Genomic DNA, 23,632 nt, shown 5'->3' on the forward strand with positions numbered 1-23,632 from the left:
CAAGAAACATGTACATTTATTTTAAGTCAGTTTGGTCCATTCTGCTTTTCTTGTGTAGCTGTTCAAAGTGAAATGTCTGTGTTCACTCAATTCTGACATCAACACTAATAACAGCCACTGGTTTCTTTTTGAGCGTGCACTATGAAACGGGCATTGTCCTAAAATGCGTGGCATGTACCATCTCACTCAAGCTTACCAAATGAGAAAGCCAGCATTCATATCTGTGTCTTACCTTAGGGGAAAGTGAGGCACCAGGTTAACTGACTTGCCCAAGGTCATATGTTTAAAGTGTCAGGTTTCCACAGAGAATTCTATTTTTTTAATTCTGAGGTCTGCTTCTCATTCCTGTACCACATAAAATTCAACTTAATCATATAAAATTCAACTTAATCTAATTTACATCTGTGCATTGATCAACCATACCTCTACCATTTCTGATGGAGCCCTCTGAGATCTGAATTGGGGGTAGAGTGACTAGACGTTTCCTCATTTGTGTAAGATCCCCCTTTGGGGGGTATTATCTTTTAGAAAGTGGTTATTATCTCCAAACATTCCCATTGTTCCCAACCACAGATATATTTATGAAAGAAGACTCTTTCTGAGATAAAAGTCACGACTTTCTTCAAATTATAACTTTCACATGACAAGAGAAAAGCCCTAGAAAAGAATCTCACTTTTTTTTTTTTTTTAAACTAAGGCTTACTGTGAAACCCAAATTTTAGAAAATGACAAGCATGATAGCATTAAAACTACTTTGAACTTTCACACAACAGTCTTATCAAACTTTAGAACTTGAAAGAGAATTGGTTATAGTGAAAAATATTATCATATAACAAGCAATATCTTTATATGTGTGTTTCACTGGCCATGGAAATAGCATCCATAAGGTAACCTGGCATCCACATTCAGTGTTTAGCCTGTAAAAGAATGAACAAGAAATCATAAATTAAAAAAAAAAAAAAAAAAGTGGTTTTTTTTAAATGTGTGCAATCACCATTCATTAGAATGGAATGATGGCTTAGAGGACTATTAACTTAGAACCAAAATTCTCACCATAGTGTTCAAGTGCAAAATCTGCTGTAATAGTCTGCCCAGTTTAGTGTGCATGGTCTATACAGCGCCCCCTGGTGGCTGTAACTAACAGGAACAAACATCCACAAACATCCAAGAGCATACCTTTTTCTTTCTTTTACCGGTACCCTTAGATTTATTGCTGCTTTTCCAAATAGATCTGAAGGTGTCCGAAGAGATCTGAGGGGTGACTGTAACTTTTAAGACTGGGAGTTTACCTGAGAGGGGGAAGAACATAGTAGTAAATGGATAGGGTACCTCACACTCTCCATTTGATGGACTGTCACAGGCTTCTGAAAGACCCCTTCCTCCACATTATTTTTTTAATAATATGTTTTTATTGATTTTAGAGAGAAAGAATGGAGAGAGAGAGAGAGAGAGAGAGAGAGAGAGAGAGAGAGAGAGAGAGAGAGATATCAGCTGCCTCCTGCATACCCCCACTGGGGATTGAGCAACCGATGCATGGGATAACTCTCAACCAACTGAGCCACCCCAGCCAGGGCTCCCACATTCTTATTAACTGGGAAACTTTCATCATACTTAATACCCTTTCCCTATATCTTCTTGATGTGATGACCCGTGACCATTTATTTCTGTAATAACTCCCACGGGTCTTCTCTTTTTCCACTGTCTATGTATTCCACCTGATGGTTGTGGTAGCCTTCTAACTAGACTTCCTAACCCCATTATCTCTGTAACGAAGCCTCCATAAGGACCCAAAAGCATAGAGTTCAGAGAGCTTCTAGGATGGGAACCAGGATGCTTCCACATGCCAGCAACCAGGCCCAACTCCACGAGGACAGAGCTCCTCTGTCTGGAATCCCACCCGAGGTATGCTTGTTTGTTGATTTGTATCCTTTGATATCTTTTGTGATAAACTGGAAATCTGGTGAGTAAACTGGCTTCCTGAGTCCTGTGAGGGGCTCTAGCAAATTAACTAAACCCAGCCGAAACCGGTTTGGCTCAGTGGATAGAGCGTCGGCTTGGGGACTGAAGGGTCCCGGGTTCGATTCCGGTCAAGGGCATGTACCTTGGTGGCGGGCATATCCCCAGTGGGGGGTGTGCAGGAGGCAGCTGATCGATGACTCTCTCTCATCGATGTTTCTAACTCTCTATCTCTCTCCCTTCCTCTCTGTACAAAATCAATAAAATATGTATTAAAAAAATTAACTAAACCCAGTGAGGGGTCATGGGAACCTCTGATTTATAACCAGCCCATCAGAAGCACAGGTGACAACCTGGTCTTGCAATTGGCCTCTGAAGGGGAGGGCAGTCTTGGGGGACAGAGCCCTCACCACGTGGAGTCTGATGCTGACTGCAGGGCGATAGTGTCAGGAGCTGAATGGTAGGACACCCAGCTGGTGTGGATAGCACAGCAGTTCGGGATGAGTGGATGCGGACAGGAGGCAGGGACACAGACTGAAGACACTCTACCTGTCTTTCTGGCTCTCAGCGCTTCAAGTATGTCAATAGCAGCCATTTCTCCCAGGGCATTGTTTCCAAGGTCAAGTTCCTTTAAGTGGGCAGAGTATCGGATCAGGCTGATCAAAGAAAATGACAAAACAAAATGGCGTTGCTCCAAGCATGGTTATTCAGAGAAACTCACTCTGGTTATTTTGGAGTATGATCTTTCTTTTTAGGTCCTCTTCCCCCCCACCCCCCCTTCTCCTCCCTCTTCCCCTCCCCCCCCCCCACCAAAGATAATGCACTGACTCAGTTTGAAACTAGACATCCTGAATCCATTTTTTCCCCAATTTAACCTCTAGTTTGGATGTCTGTTCTAAGGAAGTTGGTAGGATAAGGATTTTTGGTTGCCTTAAATCATTTATTTATTTATTTGTTTGTTTGTTTGTTTGTTTATTTAAAATGATAGTATTGTCAGGGCTTCCCAGTCTTATAGATTCTACGCAACAGTAAAATAGTAAGCAAACAAACAAAGCAAAAAACTTGGGAGGACCGACAAAGATCAATTTGGCAAATTTTATTATGTCCAATAAATTACAACTCTTACCTAGCAACACTATAAAAGAACAAACATTTTTACATGAAACTAGGAAGGCCATAATCTTTAAAAACAAACAAAAACATGCTTTTATTGATTTTTAGAGCGAGGGAAAGGAAGAGATAGATCAGTTGCCTCTTGCACGCCCCTTACTGGGGATGGAGCCTGCAACCCGGGTGTGTGCCCTGACTGGGTATCGAAGCAGTGATCTCTTGGTGCATGGGTCGACACTCAATCCACTGAGCCACACCGGCTGGGCTACGGGATAGCTTTTTAAAATCGAGTAAGTTTAGCTTCATGAAAAATGAACATTCTACCTGTCTTTGGAATTTTTCGAATTTCATTGAGGATTATTGAGCCGACTTGTCTTTGGGAATTTCTGGCGTCATGAGTGGACAGGGAATCTGGGTGAAGGCCTGGGTTCCTGGGCGGCTTCTATCTCTGGTCAATCACGTGCCTCCTGGGCCTCACTGTGCTCCTAAAGCCGCCTGGAAAGGGCTCTTCTGCCTGTGCCATGAGGCTGTGGTGAGCACAGAGTGCAGCCGTTCCTATGGAAGCATCTTGCAAAACGCAACAGCAAGAATGCTATATAACGAGTGCGTACTTACTACGTGCATACTCTTATGTGCCTAGCATTGCAGGGTAACAAGGAATTTCACGCATGGCCCCTACTCTTGAAAGAAACTGTGATAAAACAGTTTTGAGTTCTTACCGTGAGTGGGGATAGGAAATCTCGGATAGGGTCAGTAAGTGAGGACAAGGCCGCCCTTTCGCTCCCTGTGCACACTTCCTGCTGATTCCGCCGCCAGAATCCAAGGCCAGGGCTGAGTGACCCCGCCAGACTCTCCCTCTTGAAGGCCTTGCCCCCAAGGATACACAGTCTGTCTGATCAGGGCTTGACCAACTCTGGATTCCTGAATGGCCTCATTGTGTCCAACTGCTTCCGACAAGCTGGGAGAGAACAGGCTTGCCTCAAGGAGGAAGCAGGATGCACAGAACCTTAGATGCACAGAAGGCGGGTGGATAGTATTGACGATAAACCTGACAACTCCACAGATCTGCACTTCGGACTGAGATCAGAGGCCCTGGGCTTAGCCACCACTGCACACAGCCTCCCGTCAGCTGTGGTTTTACAGAGCGTTCACTCTGCATCAGCTGTGATCATGGTCACCCACACGCCTACGCCTGTACCTGGCACAAAGGGCCCTCCCCGGGTGTGGGTGCGGCTGAACTCCAGGTCCTGGGCCCCGAAACACAGATCTGGAAGGGGCGGCGTCCTCAGACTCCCTGGCCCGAGGTGGTGCCTCTTTTAACTCCTCCGCCCAGAGGGGCCCTTTTTGCCAGTTTGTATTAAGGTGTCGGCTGGCGCCCGAGGCCCTGCATGTAGCACCCTACACACACAGTCTCATTTAACCCTAAAACAACCTCTTGGGTTAGGCACTATCATTATCCCCGTTTTTACAAACGAGGAAACAGATACGGAGAAGCTACGTAACACGCCTGAGATGATACTTCTGGGGAAGCTGGAGCGGGAGCCGGAACCAGGCAGTCTGCTCGAGAAGAGCCAGGACGTAGGATTCGAAGATACCAAGCAAGCGTTTTAATCTCCAGTGTTCCTCAATGAGGATGCTTTCAAAGGGAGAACAAAAAGGTTTACTACGCGTTCAGTGTCAGAATTAAAAGGACATGGGAGCCCTAACCGGTTTGGCTCAGTGGATAGAGCGTCGACCTGAGGACTCAAGGGTCCCAGGTTCGATTCCGGACAAGGGCATGTACCTCGGTGTGGGCACATTCCCAGTAGGCAGTGTGCAGGAGGCAGCTGGTCCATGTTTCTGTCTCGTTGATGTTTCTAGCTCTCTATCCTTCTCCCTTCCTCTCTGTAAAAAATCAATAAAATATATGTTTTTTTAAAAAGGACATGGAGAAGGGACTGCCCGCTGGTGCGCATTAGTGGTATTTACATTCCCCGGCACCCGGAGCCGGCGGTTGGCTGCACAGGGACCCGTGCTCAGCCGGGCTCCTCACTCGGTACAGAGCTCTGCTATTTTCATCCTAAAATCCTTAATATGGAACGAGGGCCCATGAGTTTGCATTTGCACCGGGTCCCCACAAATTCTTTTTAAAAACTTAATATATTTTTATTGATTTCAGAGAAGAAGGGAGAGGGAGAGAGAGCTAGAAACATCAATGATGAGAGAGAATCATGGATCGGCTGCCTCCTGCAGGCCCCACACTGGGGACTGAGTCCGCAACCCAGGCACGTGCCCTGACTGGGAATCGAACCGTGGCCTCCTGGTTCGTAGGCCAAAGCTTAACCCCTGAGGCATGCCAGCCAGGCTGGGTCCCCGCGAATTCTGAAGCCAGTTCTACCGTCATCTGTAGTGTGGCTGAGCAGAAAGCAAAATGCCGGTCCGCCATGCCATTTCTGTGCGTGTCGGCCTTCCCTTCGGATCTCATACCAAGACCAAGACCGGTTCCTGCTTCTCTCCCAGAGAGGAAAAACCTCACTTTAATAACTGTCCCCATGATTTATCCCAAGCACTAGTTCTGGAAGATGAACACGTAAAATCTCTCCATTTTCTACTCACCATGTTAAGGTTTGAGTGAATTCCAACAAACTGTTTTCTCCATCTTTCCCTTTTCCATCTATGCCATTATCGGCCAAATGCAACTTCACTAGCCAAGGCCCAGCCTCCGTCAGACCTTTCATCTTTTTCTTGATTCCTACGAGAAAAGTTGTGTTGTGTTATTTTTTAGACAATAGTTCCCCTGTTTACACGGGTTTTTAAGAACCATACAGACTTATTTCACTTGTGTGGGCAGATGCATTTTTTTTTGTCATACAGTTAAGAACTCATGTTAAAAAACACTCAGTCCATCCTTTGTTCTTCACACAGCAGCTCCAAATTGCCTGAAGGAAAGGACATTTCACTGAAGACAGATTTCTTCCTTTACTTTTGCTAAAGAAGAAATCAAGGTCTCTGGATCTTCTTGACAGAAGAATGAATTATCCACTGATCCTGGGGAAGTGATAACCCATACACGGGGTTCAGGCTTTTAAAAGAGCCTATAAAGTTGTCACCTTTTTCCTTTTTCTTTCTAGAAGGACAAGTTCAAAGGCAAAAGAACCATTCTGCCTTCATAGACTGCATGCCTGAGGCCAGTGGTCCTGGAGCCTGGTCCACCTTTGTCAGTCTGTCCAGCTGTAGAGTGCATCTTGTATGTGTTAATTAACGCCAGATCAAGTTTAGGAGTTTAGCAGAGAAAAAATGCAGGATGGGGATGGAGGAAGAGAAACAGTGTGGCTATACTGCCGGCTCATCAGCTCAGGAAGTGTGAGAGGGCAGAGCTGAGGCTCCAGTCCCAAAGGCAGGCTGCTTTAGGGGACCGGGGGTGGGGGGGGAGGGTGGGGGTGGGGGGGTGGGGGTGGGGGCGGGGGTGGGGGGAGGACTCCAAGTGCTCGCAGTTATATGCTGCGTCTGCAACAGGACTCTCTAAACACTACCAACCACTTCGTCCTGGGCTCAACTGGAGAACAATCATCTGTCCCAAAGCCAGGAAGACTTGGAGATCATATCTCTGCATGTGGTTTGTGGGGGCAATTTAAGGGATTTTATAGGCTCACTTAGCTATGCACTAAGTTTGCCTATCGTGCAAAAATCTATGATTTGAGAACATAACCCCAGGGCTAGACAGGAGTCTTGGACTTGAGTGCTCAGCAGGCAGTATCTGTGAGCTCCCATTATGTGCCAGGCCCTGTTCGAGGCGATGGGAGCCCAACAGGAAACAGAACTCCCTGCCCTCATGAAGCTGACAGGAAGTGAATGCTAACTAGTGAGAGGAGAGAAGAGTTGGTGGCAAGTAAGTCTACATTTTCAAGTTAGGAAAGAGAACTTTACTGTCAGGGAGAGGGACATTGGGCCATTCTAGTTTTGCCAGTTATTTTAAGTATTTTTTTTTTTTTAAAAAAGATTCCATTGGTTTCTTTGGATATGAATCTAATCTGCTGGATTATTGAATAGAAGTGACAGGATTTCTTTGCCTCTAACACAGTCGGAGGGAGAAAACTAGCCCGTCCTTCGGTTTTATTGGGGATACACCTCATTTGTCCAAATTCCATTTGTCCTCACATCCTGGGCATGGGGACGATAGCGAAGGACAAACATGAGTCATACAATGGTGCTAACACGCTAGAATAGTACCTGGCACCGTGCAGGTGTTTAATAACTGCTTGTTGACTAAATGAGCGAGTCCATGAGAAACAGAATGCAATCATATGTGGAAACTTCTCTCTCACTGTTCCTTGTTTTTCCAAGTCCAGTGTAGCTCATAATGTCTTGAGATTCATGAAAATACAGAGAATATGGTATTTCTATTCATCCAATCGCTTCAGGGATAAAAATGTCTCTGAAAAGTTAAGGTTACGATACAACACAGGGCGAATGGGGCCACGGCCACAGGCCACATTCCCGTGCAGGAGAGAGGCAGCCTCCGCCAGTCCACATCCCCAATGTAGCCGCCTGGCCCCACTGTGTGCCGCTGGGGAGGGAGGGAGCTCCCGGGCCTGCCATTGGCCTGGCACAACTCACATCCCTCCTCCCTTCACCCCCCCAAGAACAATCCAGACCTCCCTCCAGCTAGTGGCGAGGGAGGTAACAACATGATAACTATCAGGTTGGAAAATGCTAGTTCAAGCTACTCTCCAGAATTTCGACCGCCAGCAAGTCACGTGCCCTGTGAGAAGGGACGGAGGCTGATGCTGCTCAGAACCAAATCCTTTTTTTTTTTTTTTTTTTTTCTGGATGGAAAACAACTTCCTTGGAGTCGAGGTGAGTCCATGCTCAGCCCCTGGTAACACTCACTCGATCCACCCCAGCTGGGCACCTCGACCTATTCTTACCCAACCTTACATGCCTTTATTTTAAAACAAAAAGAACCTCACCAACAATGACCACTTTCATTTATTCCCCTGTCTCGGAGAACTTGGCAGTGGCACAGCCATGCCGATTGTGCCAAGAGGCACAGAAAAATGGGCAGCATCTCCGGGTTTGAAATCTCTCTCTGGCCGAAACTGGTTTGGCTCAGTGGATAGAGAGCGTCAGCCTGCAGACTGAGGGGTCCCGGGTTCGATTCCAGTTGAGGGCATGTACTTTGGTTGCAGCACATCCCCAGTAGGGGGTGTGCAGGAGGCAGCTGATTGACGTTTGTCTCTCATCGATGTTTCTAGCTTTCTATCTCTCTCCCTCTTTGTGAAAAATCAATAAAATATATATTTTTTAAGAAAATCTCTCTGGAGAATGCTGTATGACTCTTCAGAAAGTCGCCGAACTTCTCTGAACCTAATCTGCCTCGTTGCTAACACAGAGATCATTGTCCTTATCCCTTAGGTGCGCTGTGAAGATGGATTGGGAGGCGTGGTGGAGTGACAGCCGCAGAGGCACTCAGAGTGCCGTAAACAATACTGCCCCACTTCCCAGTTTCGTTTCTAGGTTTTTTAAGTCACGGAAACACTGGCATGGGGGCAACCTGGTGAAGACTCTCTATGTGTAAGGTGTCCCCCCTTTTGCCAAGGGCTTTCTGAGGATCAGACATAGACTGCTGACAACTGCACATCTTCCCTGGAAGCCACCCCATAGATCAGAGGTTCCCAAACTTGTTTGTGCCATAGACCCCTTGCCATGTTTTTCGGTTTTGGGTAGACCCCCTACTTACCTGATATTGATTTTTTTGTAAATTTCTAACTGTAGTGAAGTTTAGTGTTAAAATTTAATAAAAAATAATGTACCTACTTTTCTCCGGCATTCTCAAACAAAATAACACTGATTCACTATAATTTGTATGATAAACTACCAGTTTATATTTTTTTAAATATTTTCTCAGCACTTTCCTATTCAAGATTCAGGAAACAAATGAACGTATTTTTCTCACATTCATATTTATAGAGTGACGGATTGAACAAGTCGGTGCAAGTTCGCGAAGCTTTGAGACAAAAATTGGCAAGAATGTTTACTGCGCGTATGCTTGTAACAAGATGATACTGGTATATCATTATGTGCAGGTTTTTATCCTACAACTTACACAACTTTATAAACATATATAATAAATTTTTTACTTCATAGGTACTTTTATAAATAATTTATATGTTTTTATATTATAAGATAATATGATGTAAGTAAATAGGTACTATCAGTGTATGTTGAGATCCACTATCGTGGACCCCCATTTTCATTTCATGGACCCCCAAATTTTTTTTTCGCTGACGTAGACCCCTTGCAGGTTGTCATAGACCCCTGGGGGTCGATATAGACCACTTTGGGAATCACTGCCATAGATCCAATGTGAGCTCTCCCACCTCTGTGCCTCCCCCTCTCCTTCCTCTTTGGTGAACTGCCCAGATCCCCCATGTGTTCCTGACTTCAGAGTCTTTCTCACCACCCTCGCTGAAAACCCAATACCAGGTGTTGTCAACTCTCCTCCTAAATACATTGGGACTCTTCTCTGTCCAGCTCTGCAGCCTCAGCTCTGTACTCTATCCTCTCCCCCCCGCACTGTTGTAAAATTCTCCACACTCATCTCCCACTGTCCGGCTGTCCCTCTCTCTAAAATATAATTCTTGCAAAGCTGCCTGAGGTTCTTTTCAAGAGTCTGATTCTCATGTCACTGCCTTGCCTCAAAACCACTGCGGCCTTCCTCCACACCGGGAGACAGTCTCACTCCTCATCGGCACTCGTGGCTTTGGCCCCGTGGGTGCCCCGGCCTTCCCAGCCACATCCCTCCTCCTCCTCCCAGTGACCGCTCTGCTCCCGCACGCCCCGCCCTCCACACGCCGGGCACTTTCGCCTCCGGCCTTGAGCCCTGCGGCCCCCTTTGCCCAGAACGCCCTCTCTTTTCCAGTTGACGAACCTTTTCTCGTTCCTCCCAGAGAGAGCTCTTTTTCCTGCGTGGACCAGCATCCAAAGGGTAAGTAGGAATTTTCATGGAACCGGAAGGTCCACAGAGAAGGCTCCTCAGCGTGTCCTTCCTCCTCTGGCCTCTTCGGGGACTGCCAGGGTAGGTGGGCACCACACCTACTGGTGGGCACCGGACTGTTTTGCTTAACGACTCCTCAAATGTTCATCTGTGGACGCCAAGTCCTGGTATCCCGGTAGGATCATCTTCTTGAGGTAGTTGTTTTTTTTTGTTTTTTTTTAAAAAGCTTGTTAAAAATAGCTCCTCCCCTCACCCCCCCACTGAAAGAACAAGAAGCATTGTGACCGCCTGTGTAATGACCAGAGATGCATAAACCAGAACATAAAGTTGCATTTGCTGGATTGCGGGTCTTAAGGAAGCAAAGCGTAATTAGTGCTGTTTGATTCACACCTCAGACCCTGGAGCCTGTCCACGAAGGTTCCCACCGTTCAGGGCCACCCCAGGATAAAACCCCAAGTCAAGTCACTTCAGGGTTATGACCAGTAACTTCCTGGTTTGGAACTAATAAAGTTCTTTTGAAGATTACATCTTGACTTTGGGACTTGACCTTGGAATTCCTTCAGCAAGCGGGTGGACGAGACTATGCTCTAAGCCTTGTTTTGGGGGAAGTGAATTGGCCACTTGGGCGGCACTGGTGCTCCAGTAAACGTCTGACAATCCCATGCTGCGGACTGACCATGTTATGGTTGGATTTTGCTGCCCAGTCCTAAATCCTCAAAAATGAAGACAACCCTGAGAGTTAATGGTGGGCTTGGGCCAGGAAGCAGAGCCGGCTTAGGATGGGGCACACGGGTCTTCAGGGATGTTTGGGGCCTGAGGCGACAGGGCGGGCCTGGCTGAATGGGGCTCAGGGAAGATAACTTATCTGCAGATGGTGGTTCCTGATGGCCTTGCAGTGACTTCCACCTCTGGCTCTTTATGGGCCTACGATGGGCCTGTGACGAGGCATAGGCCAAGCCAACGTCACTCACCTGAGGGCGGACACCCTCAGGCTCAGGGTCCCTAATTCTCATAGGGCCCTGGTACAGAGCCATGGGGCTCAGAGGGGGGCCAGATGGGGTCTGGAAGAGACAGAGAAGCCAGAGCAGAAATGGGCCTGGGCCCTGTTTGCTCTGTGACTGCCATGGCAGAGAAAAGGCACCTCGGAGCTTCCCTCGCCTCTGATTTTCTTCCCTGAGCAACAGTCATAGAGAGGCAAGCTGGTTTTCTCCCAAGGCTAAAGCCATTGTGGTTTCAGAGTCAGAGCACTTGGGAACTTGAGAGGAAAGCACATTCTCGAGCCTTACCTCTGACCTGCTGGCTCAGGCCTTGGTGCGCGGCGAGCAATCTGTGTCCGGCGGTGCTTTGAGGCGGGACTGACTTGGACAAATGGACATTTCCCTTCTAGAAGCACAGAAATGGAACCCCTTGCCTCTTCTGGTAACTTTTAAATGGCTGCTAAGTGTAACACTGTCAGGTTCTTGTAATTATGCACTTGGAGGGGACTTTTAAAGGGCGTCAGGCTTCTGAGTGGGGCTTTGATTCGCACGGTGCTGTGAGTCCGTCTGTCCGAGCAGCGGGCCCCCGGGCTGCCGCCCACAAGGAGCAGCACAAGGACAGTCTGCCTGCTTCCAATCGGGGCCAAATGGAAACCATCTGCACTCCTTGCCCCGGAGGCTGATGGGAAGCCGTTGAAGCTGACCCTTTATTTTGAAACAAGTAGAACTCCTCTACCCAAGGCCAAACTCACCGCCAACCAAAGACCTCAGGACTTCGAAAGAATCCATCCGATGCGAGGAGCTGTGCTCACATTCGCTTTGCATGAAAATGGTCTGCTCTTGTGAGAAACTATAAAACAAATGTACACTCCACACAAGGTGTTCCTGTTGATGTGAGGCGCAGGCTCCCTTGGGAGACAAAAGACTTTAGTGGCTCCCATTGTCTACTGGGTCAACGCTTCGCCTGACGTGCCAGGTCCTCGTTCATGAGCCCCACACCTCCTGCCAGGTGTGCCCCCCACCCTCTCGTTCCAGCGGCAGGGGCAGGGGGCTTAGTGTTTCCTCATTAAGCCCTTTCTTTCTTTCCTTCCGCATCAGGCCGGTTCTTGGCTCGTTCACAGAAACGTCTCCCCAGTTCTGTCCCTTCTCTGAACCCAGGGTCCACGTGTGGCCCTTGGCAGATGCTGCTTTGTGTTGTTGCTGTTTCCTAGGTGTGTATCCTATACGCCGAGTTGACTTTCGTCTCCTCCCGGATTCCCATGTGGAAGCGCTAACCCCCAGTTCACCGGCATGTGGCCTTATTTGGAAACATGGCAGACGTAATTAACCTAGATGAAGCCATATCTAGATCAGAGTGGGCCCTAATCCAACGTGACTGGTGTCCTTATAAAGGGGGGACATCTGGGCACAGACACACATAAAAGGAGAACACCAAGGCCAACGTAGGGGTCCTTTCAAGCCAAGGATTCCACAGGCTGCCAGCAAAGCACCAGAAGCTGTGAGAGGCCTGGAACCCATCTTCCCTTAGGCCCTCCGGGAGGAGCCAACCCTGCCAACATCTCGACCTTGACTTCCAGGCTCCAGCATCGTGAGGCAGTCTGTCGCTACTCGTTAAGCCACCTGGTCTGTGGCACTTTGCTATGGCAGCCCTCAGAAATTAATACCTCTGAGAGGCAGGAGCTCACGGGTGCCCCACCAGAGCTGGTGCATGATAACCATCCTCAATGGAGGCAGCTCTAAGGTCCAGAAGGTAAGCTCCTTGGGACCAGGGACCAGGGACATCCCTTCTGCATCCCTCAAGCACCAGCCAAAACGGCCTTGAGGACAGTGTCTCTCATCAACGTGACTGAAGAGTGACCCTAGGCAGCCGGCAGTTCTTCAAGGCTAACCTTTCTGTTTGGGGTAATTACAGAGGCAGAGGGCACACACACAGCCCAGGAAAAGAGGAAGTGATTTCATGATGAAGGAAGTGAGAGGAACTATGGAAACAACAACAAAAGTACCTTTTTTTCTCTTCTTCTTCTTCTTCCCTGAAGTAGTTTTCACAGTTCCAGTTTCAGAGGACTTCGTCATTTGGTTCAAAGTTGAACTTCCTCTCTGACTGGCTGTAAGGAAAAATATAAAGATTAAAAAAAAAAAGCCTGTTCAAAGATGCATGGATGGTTTTTTTGTTTTGTTTTGTTTTTGTTTTATTGTTTATTTTTAAGCATCATGTCTAAGAATTTATTGTATTACATGCCAAGAAAAGATTATAAACAACTTCTGTAATACACCCACAGAGCCATGTAAAGTTGATACAAATCCTAGTTCAGATTTTCTACCACTTATCCCATTTATTTTAAAAAGTGGATGCGTCTTTTACACACTTAATTACCTACTGGCTTATTGCCTTCATTTTACATACAACTTGGGCAGAGAGCTTTCTCAGGAGAGAGAATTATCCCACCCACTGTCAAAACTGCGTTCACTTCAGCTCAGTCCTGTCTTTTTCATGTTTATTTCCCCAAAGGCTGGAGGGGAACAAGCAACCAAGTAGGACCCCGAGAACCTTCCATAGATTCTCCACACCCCACAGCTGCCCTCTGCGAAACGGCTCCAAATCCCTGGGGTTTGGGAGAATGTAGCAGAGAGGGACATATTTTTTGAAATATTTTATAAAAAATATCAGTGCATTATCACTGGAGTCACAACACCCTTCTTTTTCTGTCTCTTGCACCCCACACCCCGTCCATGAGGAAATGGTACAGATGCAGAAGCTGACCTCTCTGCGACCCTCCTCGCACCTGGGGAGGCACCCTTAGCTGGTTGGAAACAGCCTCCCAATAGGAGCCCTCTCCCTTTCCCCACACAGACACACACACAGAGACACACACACACAGAGACACACACACACACAGAGACACACACACACAGAGACACACACACAGAGACACACACACAGAGAGACATACACACACACAGACACACACACAGACACACACACACACAGAGACACAGACAGACACACACACACACACACACAGACACAGACAGACACACACACACACACACACACACACGCGGGCAGATGCGCTCCCAGCTTCTCCTCTGGGGCAGGCTCTTTGCTTCCCGCACTGATGTCTCCCAAGAACCAGGACTTGGCACAGACATGGATGGACACGCTTGAGCACAGACACACTGGGGAAGGAAGGAAGGAGGGAGGGAGGGAGGAAGGAGCATCATTACTAAGATTACATATTACACTTGATAACATGTAATTCAGAAAACAAACGGGGCTTTGGATCGTGAGGCAGTCATGCCTTTGCCAGCAACAGAAACCCACTGTGCCCGACGCTGGTGGGAAGGAGGAGGTCCGGGAGTGACTCACGGAGGAGGAGAGAGAACCAAACATCCGGGCCTTACAGAGCCGTGGCCTCCCAGCACCACTGCTTTCATAGCACCAAGGGGACTACGGAAAGGCTACCTGGTATGCTTTGAGGTTGGGATTTAAACTTGGTCATCCTAAGTTTTAAAATTTCAAAGGATGAGATTTCTAGCAAAGATGGCACATGTTGACATTTAAAAATGAAATCTGTCTTACCTTTCTTTTAAATGTATCAAATGGCGCCGAGACCGGTTTGGTTCAATGGATAGAGCGTCGGCTTAGGGACTGAAGGGTCCCGGGTTCGATTCCGGTCAGGGGCATGTACCTTGGTTGCGGGCACATCCCCAGTAGGGGGTGTGCAAGAGGCAGCTGACCGATGACTCTCTCATCGATGTTTCTAACTCTCTATTTCTCTCCCTTCCTCTCTGTACAAATCAATAAAATATATTTAAAAATATAAATAAAAAATAAAATAAATGTATCAAATGGAATCTAAATTTCCAAGCGATCTGATAGCCACCACCCTCTATTAAAAAAAAATTCCAAACAGCCCTAGCTGATTTGGCTCAGTGGGTAGAGTGCTGGCCTGCAGACTGAAAGGTCCTGGGTTTGATTCTGGTCAAGGCACATGCCCCGGTAGGGGGTGTGCAGGAGACAACTGATGTGTTTTCATTGATGTTTCTGTCTCTTTCTCCCTTTCCCTTCCCATCTGAAGTCAATAAAAAATATGTTTTTTAAAATTCCAAACAACCGCCCTGGCTGGTAGCTCAATTGGTTGGAGAGGCCTCCCGATGTGCCAAGGTTTTGGGTTTGATTCCCGATCAGGACTCATACGTAGGTTGTGGTTCAGTCCTGGTCAGAGTGCGTATGGGAGGCAACTGATCAGTTTCTCTTTCTCTATCCCTTCCCCTATCTCAAATCAATCAATCAATCAATCAATCCTGAACAACTCAAAACATGAGCAAATTCTTCTTTAGTGATTTAAAATTTTACCTTATTCTCCTTTCTTCTTGAGTTTTCATTTGTATTCACATTCTACTTATTTCACAAAATTTTATATTTGAGTCTTCTATAGCTCACCCTGTAACACTTCTCCGTAACAAAATTGCTACATTTACAAAAATCAAAATTTTAATGCTTTAAATTTAATATTTTAAAATCTAAAGTATTAAAAATGTCTTCTGCAATTAATCAATTTTTAGAAGAATATGATTGATTAATACAACATATGTATGTTATACATTTTGATAAATCCTAATTCAATGCAAACATAAAATTTATTGAATGCCTGTCAATGAGGTAAATGGTTGTTTTACACATTTGTCTTTATAACTAACTCAAGGCCCAGGGCACAAAATCATGCACAGGTAGGGTCCCTAGGCCTGACTGGTGATCAGGACCAATAAGGGCCTTCCAGCTGCCAGACCTTCCTTTCCCAGCTGCCCGTTGGGGCTTCTTTCATTCCATGCTGCCCCCTGGTGGTCAGTGCACATCATAGCGAGCAGTTGAACTCCCAGTCTCCCTGTTGAACTCCAGAGGAGACACTTTGCATATTACCATATATATATATATATATATATATATATATATATATATATATATATATATATATATATATAAAGATTCTTGTATTCATTAAAGAATATTACTGCTAAAATGTGGCAGACACATCAATGCTATTTCTATTTTTCATTGTGATAATTGTAAATCCTGGGAAATCTTGTTCATGCAGATGCAAGTGGAATAGGGTTGCCAGATGTAATCTTCCTTACCCACCCCCTCCATGCCCCAAATACAGGGCACCCAGTTCAATTTAAATGTCAGAGAAATAAAGAATAATTATTTTAGTTACTATATCCAAACATTGCATGGGACATACTTATAATAAATTATTTATATATCTATATATATATTTTTTTAAAAAAATATATTTTATTGATTTTTTACAGAGAGGAAGGGAGAGAGATAGATAGCTAGAAACGTCGATGAGAGAGAAACATCGACCAGCTGCCTCCTGCACACCCCCCACCGGGGATGTGCCCGCAACCAAGGTACATGTCTTTGACCGGAATCGAACCCGGGACCTTTCAGTCTGCAGACCGACGCTCTACCACTGAGTCAAACCGGTTTCGGCAAATTATTTATATTTTTTAATCTATAATTCAAACTTAGCTGGGAAATTCTAGAATGATTTTTATCATAGCAATACTATTCAATTCTGTGAATGCCTGAGTTATAGGCTAGAAATCACATCTGGTCGATTGAAAAAAAAAGGTTTTTAATAACCTGTCAGTTAATAGTGATTGTGCTCTCCTTAAATTACATTAAAAGCAAAAATTGGAAGCCAACCATGTGTAAAAAGTGGGTTGTCTCTGATTTATTAGAGACACTCACTTTCTTAACACTTACATTAATACTGCGTATTGCCTCTTTGTTTTTGTCCCCTAGGGAAGGCGCTCTGCTCAGATACTGGGTCGGAAAGAAATGTGCCTTTCTTTGGCAAAGTAAAGTGATGATGGCGACCAAGGAAATGAATCCCAGGTATCAGGTCCTGGAAGGTGAGGCTCTGGACATTAAAAATATATTGATATATCATCTACACCCTCTCACATTCACCCCCCCGCCCGGAGGTTTCCAGGTATTCCCGGTCCTGGTGCACTGGGGGTGCTGTGACGAGACCCCATGGGCCGGTGCTTAGAAACAGCAAACATTTCCTCCTTCCGGTCTCCCAGCACCGCAGACTCAGGGTCAGGTGAGAGCTGCTTCCTGGTTCACAGACAGCTGTCTTCTCGCTGTAACCTCACGTGGCAGAGGGGAGGGAGCTCTCTGGGGCTTCTTGTTTGTTTGTTTGTTTTCCTCAACTTTTTTTTTATTAAGGTATTATATAATATGTACTGGGGCCTCTTTTTCTATTTTTATTTTATTGATTTTTTACAGAGAGGAAGGGCGAGGGAGAGCCAGAAATGTCCATGAGAGAGAAACATCGACCAGCTGCCTCTTGCACACCCCCTACCGGGGATGTGCCCGCAACCAAGGAACATGCCCTTGACAGGAATCGAACCGGGGACCTTTCAGTCCGCAGACCGACGCTCTATCCACTGAGCCAAACCGGTTTCGGCATGGGGCCTCTTTTATGAGGGCACGAATCCCACTCAGGAGGGCTCTGCTCTCATGACCTCAGCACCTCCCCAAGGCTCCACCTCCTAACACCATCATCTTGAGAATTAGGATTTCAACATATGAATTTTGGGTGGACACAACAGAATGGAACAGCCTTGTTTCAAGATAAGGGTTGTGAGGGACCAGAACTGGGGGCCTGGCAGGGTGAGCTAAAGCACAGGCTGTTGGGGGTAGGGTAACAGGTTCCTTTGCTCAAGAATCACATTTTAGGGTGGCCAAGTCCAGCTGGCGGGCTTGGGTCCCATACCCACTGTGGTCAGGAGAGAGGGCTGGTAATGGACCACAATCATTTTCTAGCCTCATGTGTCCCCCCCCGCCCCCCCCATTTTTTCCATTTATGGCTAAGCCTGTTGGCAAAGAAGTCAAACCAGGATGGGCAAACTAATTAGCCTGAGCAGAGGTGTATTAGTCCAGCTCTGAAGTAGAAGGTACTTTTACTCAGTGCTGCCGTGTATGTTTCTGCTATGGACAGGAAGTCCGAGTCCTCTCAGAATTCCTATGTTAACGCCCGGATCGCCGTATTTGGAGATGGGGCTAAGGGGGAACAAAACACTGTCTTCTACTCTCAATGTCCTTTTGGCTGGTCTAATAATCAAATAGACAGGAGACAAATTAGCAAGAGAAAATAACCAAATTTAATCACATACGTATGTATAGGAACCCCACATACATGAGGGGTGCAAAGACAGGAAGCAATAATGAGATCTATATGACCCTCTGAGCTAAGGATCACCTTGAGGCTTCAGAGGGAAGGAAGGTCATTGCAGGACAAGAAGAAGAGCAGATGTTCAGTAATTAGTCGTTTATCCTGCCCTACAGATAAGTCAAACAGAGGTTATCTCTAAAAATCTCTTGTTTTGGGCAAGGCCCCTAAATTCTTCTTAGTCAACAGAGCCAAATATCAATAGTACTACTACTGAAATTTCTTTGGAGAGCCAAATTTTTCAAACTTAAACTTCTTCTAATGCCACTTCTTCAAAATAGACTCACCCAGGCTATGGAAGAGCCACACTCAAGGGGCCAAAGAGCCGCATGTGGCTCGCGAGCCGCAGTTTGCCGACCACGGGTCTAGGTAGTTAAACTGGGTTAGAAGTTTCTTTTGAGCCCACAAGGTCTTGGTGGCCTTTGGTTCAAAACAATTCACATACCAGGTACATCTTGGGGCGACTCATTCTGAACCCCTACTGTCCGCTTAGGCCTGGGTGGGGAACCTTGTGTCTGCCAATGGCCATGTGGGTGTGTATAACCTCGTTCTCGGGCCACACTAAATTATCAAATTAAAAATCAGCCTGCTCTATTTGGTCAAACATTTACTTAACTCACCCCTAATGCCTCGGCAGGGCCAATCCAAATGATTTATTGGGTCTTGTGCGGCCTGCTGGTCAAAGGTTCCCCACCCCTGTCTTAGGAAGTAATGAAGGTTTAATTGAGATCATAAAGGTGGGTCCCTGGTCATATAGAATTAGTGTCCACATTGGAGAGATACCAGAGAGTGCTGCATGTGCGTGTGCGCATGTGTGGGAGCATGTGTGTGTGTGTGTGTGTGTGTGTGTGTGTGTATAAGTGTGTGTGCTGGAGTGTATGTACCTAGAAAGGCCACGTGAGGACACAGCAAGAGGCCGGCCATCTGTAAGCCAGAAAGAGAGCTCTTAATAGGAACTGGATCCGCTGGCACTTTGAGCTGGACTTCCAGCCTCCAGAGCTGTGAGAAAATAACTGTGTTCTTTAAACCACCCAGCCTGTGGTATTTGTTATGGCAACCCGGCAGCCCGATACCCTGACCCAGAAGAATGCAGAAGAGCTAACATGCGCTGGATGCACTGAACAACTAAGGTTCTAGGGACCGTCCGTGTGAGGGCCCGTCACGGTCAGCCGTAGAGGAAGCGGGGAGCCTGGACATGCACTCGGTGTGGGCTTTGTTGTTGCGATCGCTAAGATCCTGAGTAACGAGACGGATTTACAAGAGGTTCTGTGTGCCGACCACTGACCTCCGGGCACGGCTCAGCGGGAGCAGTTTGCACCCTGTCCAGGCTGCTGTGAAGAATGATAGGGCAGGCGCTCTCTGTGGTCAGCTCTCACCCTGGCATTTGTGGCTCTCGGGGAAAACAAATCCAGAACCCTAAGACTAAGCCTAATGCCCCTCTCAGCAGAAAGCCAGTTGGAATAACCAGAATAGTCACATTTCTTCCCTGTATCCTTGTCACTTTTTAGGATATATTTTCATTTATATATATGTGTGTATATATATGAGAGAGAGATAGGGAGGGAAGGAGGGAGGAGAGAGAAAGATCAAATGCAAGAGAGAAACATTGATCAGTTGTCTCCCACACGTGCCCTGACCCAGGATCAAACACACATCCTAGGTATGTGCCCTGGCCAGGAACTGAACCCACAAACACTTGGTGCACAGGATGATGCTCCAACCACTGAGCCACCTGGCCAGGTCTCCTTGTCTTCACTTTTCCAGTCCCCCCCCTCTCACACCTGTCCCTGCCTGCCACACAGCAATCCCTTACAAGGGTGCTTTTACATTTCCAACGATTTCTTCAAAAGAAAATCACAGATTCACTTAGTTATTTAGAAACCAAAGTTACAATACAGGACTTCATAAATCAGACCATGGCTTTTTACAAGAATCTTGGTAGAAAATAGCAAAGGGAAAGTAATATTTGACAGCAAGGCTTCCTTTTGTATATTTGTTGGGATAATTGAATTATCAAATTCAACTAATAACCTGTATAATTTTGATACCATGAAAATACCTAAATGGGGGATAACCATTTGTGAATCTGTGTTCATTATAAGTTCTTTGAGCTCATTTCCACAAAGTAGCCTTGACTTCAGCTCTTTTTTTTTTTTTAAATAGGGTAAGTCAGTGAATAATTTTTAAAAAAATATATTTTATTGATTTTTACAGAGAGAAAGGGAGAGGGATAAAGAGTTAGAAACACCCATGAGAGAGAAACATCGATCAGCTGCCTCCTGCACACCTCCTACTGAGGATGTGCCTCAAGCTAGGTACATGCCCTGGACCAGAATCAAACCTGGTACCCTTGAGTCTGCAGGCCAACGCTCTATCCACTGAGCCAAACTGGTTAGGGCGAATAATTAAAAAAAATAAAAATTGAGATACAGACCTAGCCAGTTTGGCTCAGTGGATAGAGCATCGGGCTGTGGACCAAAGGGTCCTGGGTTTAAGTCCGTACAAGGGCATGTACCTCAGTTGCAGGCTCCTCCCCAGCCCGGGTCCTAGTTGGGGTGTGTGCAGGAGGCAACCAATTAATGTGTTTCTCTCAAACCAATGTTTCTCTGTCTTTCCCTCTCTCTTCCACTCTCCCTAAAAATCAATGGAAAAATACCCTCGGGTGAGGACTAAAAATAAATCCTATATATAATAAAAGCCTAATATGCTATGTGTCCGGTTGTGCAGTCAGCCACTCAACCAATCGAAGCGTAATATGCTAATGATATGCTAAGGCTGCTCAACTGCTCATTATGATGTGCACTGACCATGCAGGGGCAGACAGTCAATTGATAGGTTAGCTTGCTGCTGCGGTCTGGCCGATCTGGACTGAGGGACAGAGGCCAGACACGCCCTGGAGCCCTCCTGCGGTTCCTTTCCAGCTGAGTGTGCACTGAGGGGTCCCTTGGCCTGGCCTGCATCCTCTCCCAATCCAGGATCCCTCAGGGAATGTTGGAGAGCCGGATTTGGCCCGATCCCACAGGCCAGGCCAAGGGACCCCCCTGATGCATGAATTCGTGCACTGAGCCTCTAGTAAATAAGTAAATAAATAAATAAGAGAAATTGAGATACAGATAACATTATATTAGTTTCGGGTGTTGAACATAATGACTTCATACATGTATATGTTGTGACATGGTTGCCACAGCAAGTCTAGTGCACTGGGAGAGGAGACCAACCCTCAGAAGGGAAGCAGGGTCATGAGCAGCAAACTGGGTTTCTCCTGATGATGTGGTCTGCACCCCTGACCGCAGCCATGTCTCAAGACCACACCACCTGCCGACACCCCAGTTATGTGAGCCAACAAAACCCTCGTTGACTTTAATTTTGTTTGGGCTGCTTGCTGATGTGCATGCTGCACTAGTTTCCTATTGGTGCTGTAACCAATGACCAGCAACGTAGTGGCTTCAAACAGCACAACTGTATTATCTTCCAGTGTTGGAGGTCGGAAGTCTGAAAGGTCTTAGAGGCCAAAGTGAAGGAGTCGGCAGAGCTGCGCTCCTTCTGGAGGCTCTGGGGAGGACCCGCTTCCTAGCCCTTTCCAGCACCTACGTCCTGGCTCATGGCCCCTTCCTCACCTCACTGCCATCTCTCCTCCTCCTGCCACCTTGCCTTCTCTCTGACTCCGACCGTCCTGCCCCCCTCTCATAAAGATGCTGGCAATGACATTGGACCCTCTCAGCTAACCCAGGATAATCCCCTAAAGCAAGACCCTTAATTCGCTCACATCTGCAAAGTCCCTTTGCCATGAAGGTCACACAGTCACAGATTCTGAAGATCTGGACGAGAATATCTTTGGGGGTCTCTTGTTCTGGTCTCACGCGGACTCAGGAAGCAGACTCGAGATGGACCACTGGGAAGGCCACTTAGTGGCAAAGCAGTGTCCTTCTCGTTCTCCAGCGCTTACCTGGGCGTGCGTGAGGGGGACCGCTGGAGTCTGGCGAGGCTGTGGCTGGTGGGCCTCTGCCCTGCGTCTCGGCATACTCTGCTATGGGCCTGAGGAGGGCCAGCGCTCCGGAACACTGCAGGTAATTGCCATCCAGGTGCAGCTCGCTGGGGAAGGGGCCAAATCCGCAGCTCGTTAGATGTTATTTCCACTCTCTCAATCAGGATTAGAGGTCTCCACCTCATAAAATAAAATGCTAACATCTAGACCTCATTATAACATAATAAATAAGCATCTACACTAATAAAAGAAAAACATACAAATTGACCCTACTTCTGCGATGCCCACCAGCCAATCAGGAGTGAGTATGCAAATTAACCAAACAAAGATGGTGGGTTAATTTGCATACGCAGGCACAGAGCAGCCAGGTGGGGCAGGATGCCTGCTATGAGGGGGGGGGGGGGGGGCAGAGGGAATTACAGGAGCAGTGCTTTGGCTGGGAACAAAGACTGCCGGCTCCAGGCTGCCAGGAGCGAAGCCAGGGGAAGGAAGGCCTATTCTTGCATGGATCTTTGTGCAAGGGGCCTCTAGTAATACATAATAGACCATGGCATAAAACAGAGACCTGGTGGCCATGTTATGGCCAGAGACATGCATGGAACACGACATCCCTGAATCGCAAGTGTAAGTGGAGGATCTTGCTCTTATCATTAAGAAGAAGAAAACACAACATAACGAGAGGAGAGAAAAAGATGATTAGAAACACATCGAAACGTCAGGGGAACTAGTGGGCTCTGCCAATAAGCTGGTTATGTAATTCAGACAGAACAGCGCCAGGAGGCAGGCTGGGCAACAGGGGGCATCACTCACCAAATGGCACTCCGGCAGATGACAGAGCCCAGGCGTGGCCCGCTCGGCGGCCCCAGCCCACAGTAGCGCAGGCTGAGGCCCTGAAGCCTGCGGTTGTTCTCCAGGCCTGAGAAAATGCTCTCAATTTCTTCACTTCCAAATCTACAAGGAAACCACAGGAACAAATGAGTGACGTGTGAGACCGATGTCACCCACTGGATTAGTCGTTGTCAAGCACCCCTCGGGCAGTGAGAGGCACTTTTGCTGATCCTTGATTTGGGCTTCCTGGGCCGGGGCTGGCTCTGGGCTGGGCTGGGTTGACAGAGGGGGCTGCCTGTGTGTGGACGAAGGGGGCCTGGCGTCTGCCTTCTAAGCAAAGAGCAGTGAGTGGATTGAGTAGCCATTCAAGGGAGCGGATGGAGAGTAAGCTCTGAGCCCTGCGGTCAGGAGAGATGGCCCAGCTGGCAGGGCCGAAGGAGTCTGGGAAGGCTCACTGGCACACGACTCCTGGTTTGTGGGTCGGTCAGGAGAGATGGCCCAGCTGGCAGGGCCGAAGGAGTCTGGGAAGGCTCACTGGCACACGACTCCTGGT

The 23,632-nt window shown here is 47.1% G+C and overlaps 1 protein-coding gene across 1 annotated transcript in view; it reads right to left on the bottom strand.

The window, feature by feature from the left end:
- LOC311631577 (uncharacterized protein) overlaps positions 1-23,632 on the bottom strand; it is a 28,816-nt gene continuing 5,184 nt past the window's right edge. Inside the window, exons 3-9 of the mRNA XM_084901798.1 lie at positions 23,062-23,202; positions 22,213-22,358; positions 13,023-13,124; positions 5,662-5,797; positions 2,506-2,612; positions 1,177-1,289; positions 1-917 (exon numbers count right to left, since the gene is read on the bottom strand). Coding sequence (XP_084757924.1) covers positions 906-917; positions 1,177-1,289; positions 2,506-2,612; positions 5,662-5,797; positions 13,023-13,124; positions 22,213-22,358; positions 23,062-23,202 — 757 coding nt within the window. The 3' untranslated portion in view covers positions 1-905. The remainder of the gene's footprint in view (positions 918-1,176; positions 1,290-2,505; positions 2,613-5,661; positions 5,798-13,022; positions 13,125-22,212; positions 22,359-23,061; positions 23,203-23,632) is intronic.

The sequence above is a fragment of the Pipistrellus hanaki genome (assembly GCF_964339955.1).
Source record: "Pipistrellus hanaki genome assembly, chromosome: 13".
In the NCBI taxonomy this organism is placed as follows: Eukaryota; Metazoa; Chordata; class Mammalia; order Chiroptera; family Vespertilionidae; genus Pipistrellus; species Pipistrellus hanaki.